Here is a 1,470-nt window from a genome sequence, read left to right as displayed (position 1 = left end):
TCTCACACACACACACATACCCATACCTATACATGTGTTTTTCTCTGGGAAGCCCACTCCCAGCTGCAGGGAGTGATAATGTAATAGAAGCTTACCCATGATATTGGCTGGGATCAATGACAGGAAGCAATATGGAGGATTGAGCCAGATAGCTCCAGCTACAAAAGGAGCAGCAGCAACCTGCGTCAAACACAGAGGATTAGACACCAACAAACACACCCTTGACATCTCCCAAAACCCTCAATCACAGCCTTCAACTCCCTCAAGAAGTACTTCCAAATCATAGCCAGCACCAATCAGCTTCCCCTGTGGTTCTGATCATCCAGATCCATTCGCAGGGAGGCGTCAATGGATAAGGTCTGTATCAGGAACCAGATATTATCCCACCACACCCCCATCCCTCCTCAGCATCTCAAACGTGACCCATTTACCAAAGGCAGATCACTGTATCCTGTGATCATTAATCAGACACTCAGCAGCAAGCGGGTCACCAGGTTATGGGTCAAAGGGTCACCATCAGGTCACTTTTCACAAACGTGGACAGCTCAATGGCACAGGCTCCACGTTGAGATCAGCAGCAGCTAAGGGCCACGAGGGGGTGGGGGGGGGGGGGGGGGGGGGTGCAGGTTGTGGATGGCGAGGTGGTGGAGCATTGTCCTGGAAAAGACACTTTGGAATGTTTAGGGGCACATTTCAAAAAGATAAGGCTTGACAAAACAGAAAACTTGAACTTAAACAAAACAATTCCAAACAAATACCTTGATAATTTTAACAAATGACCTAGAAAAATATGACCAGTAAAATGTACCAGGCAACAGAACTAACTAATATCTGGGTTTTGCAACATAGATTAAGGCAGTGTTGCTTTGGGGCGGCATGGTGGCACAGTGGTTAGCACTGCTGCCTCACAGCGCCAGGGTACCAGGTTCAATTCCCGCCTCGGGCAACTGTCTGTGTGGAGTTTGCACATTCTCCCTGTGTCTGCGTGGGTTCCCTGTGGGTGCTCCGGTTTCCTCCCACAGTCCAGGGCATCGTGAGGAACATGGGACTGGGATATCATAACAATTACAGAAACATGGCTCAGGGATGGGCAGGACTGGCAGCTTAATGTTCCAGGATACAAATGCTACAGGAAGGATATAAAGAGAGGAGGGGGAGTGGCATTTTTGATAAGGGATAGCATTACAGCTGTGCTGAGGGAGGATATTCCTGGAAATACATCCAGGGAAGTTATTTGGGTGGAAATGAGAAATAAGAAAGGGATGATCACCTTATACAGATTGTATTATAGACTGGAAAAGCGCAGCATGCCAGCCAGGTAAAAGGCTGCCTGGCCTGCTGCGCTTTTCCAGCACCACACTTTTCAACTCTGGTCTCCAGCATCTCTGCAGTCCTCACTTTCTCCTTGTATTATAGACTCCCTAATAGTCAGAGGGAAATTGAGAAACAAATTTGTAAGGAGATCTCAGC

At 48.0% G+C, this 1,470-nt stretch overlaps 1 protein-coding gene across 1 annotated transcript in view; it reads right to left on the bottom strand.

The window, feature by feature from the left end:
• The window catches only part of LOC122540137 (probable anion transporter 3, chloroplastic), a 24,931-nt gene that overhangs the window by 2,805 nt on the left and 20,656 nt on the right, over positions 1 to 1,470 (bottom strand). The window contains exon 7 of the mRNA XM_043675444.1: positions 21 to 180. Within this exon, the coding sequence (XP_043531379.1) occupies positions 21 to 180 (160 nt within the window). The remainder of the gene's footprint in view (positions 1 to 20; positions 181 to 1,470) is intronic.

Source organism: Chiloscyllium plagiosum, chromosome 3, assembly GCF_004010195.1.
Source record: "Chiloscyllium plagiosum isolate BGI_BamShark_2017 chromosome 3, ASM401019v2, whole genome shotgun sequence".
In the NCBI taxonomy this organism is placed as follows: Eukaryota; Metazoa; Chordata; class Chondrichthyes; order Orectolobiformes; family Hemiscylliidae; genus Chiloscyllium; species Chiloscyllium plagiosum.
The sequence above is the reverse complement of the archived record's forward strand: the minus strand, read 5'-3'. Positions and strand labels throughout refer to the sequence as shown.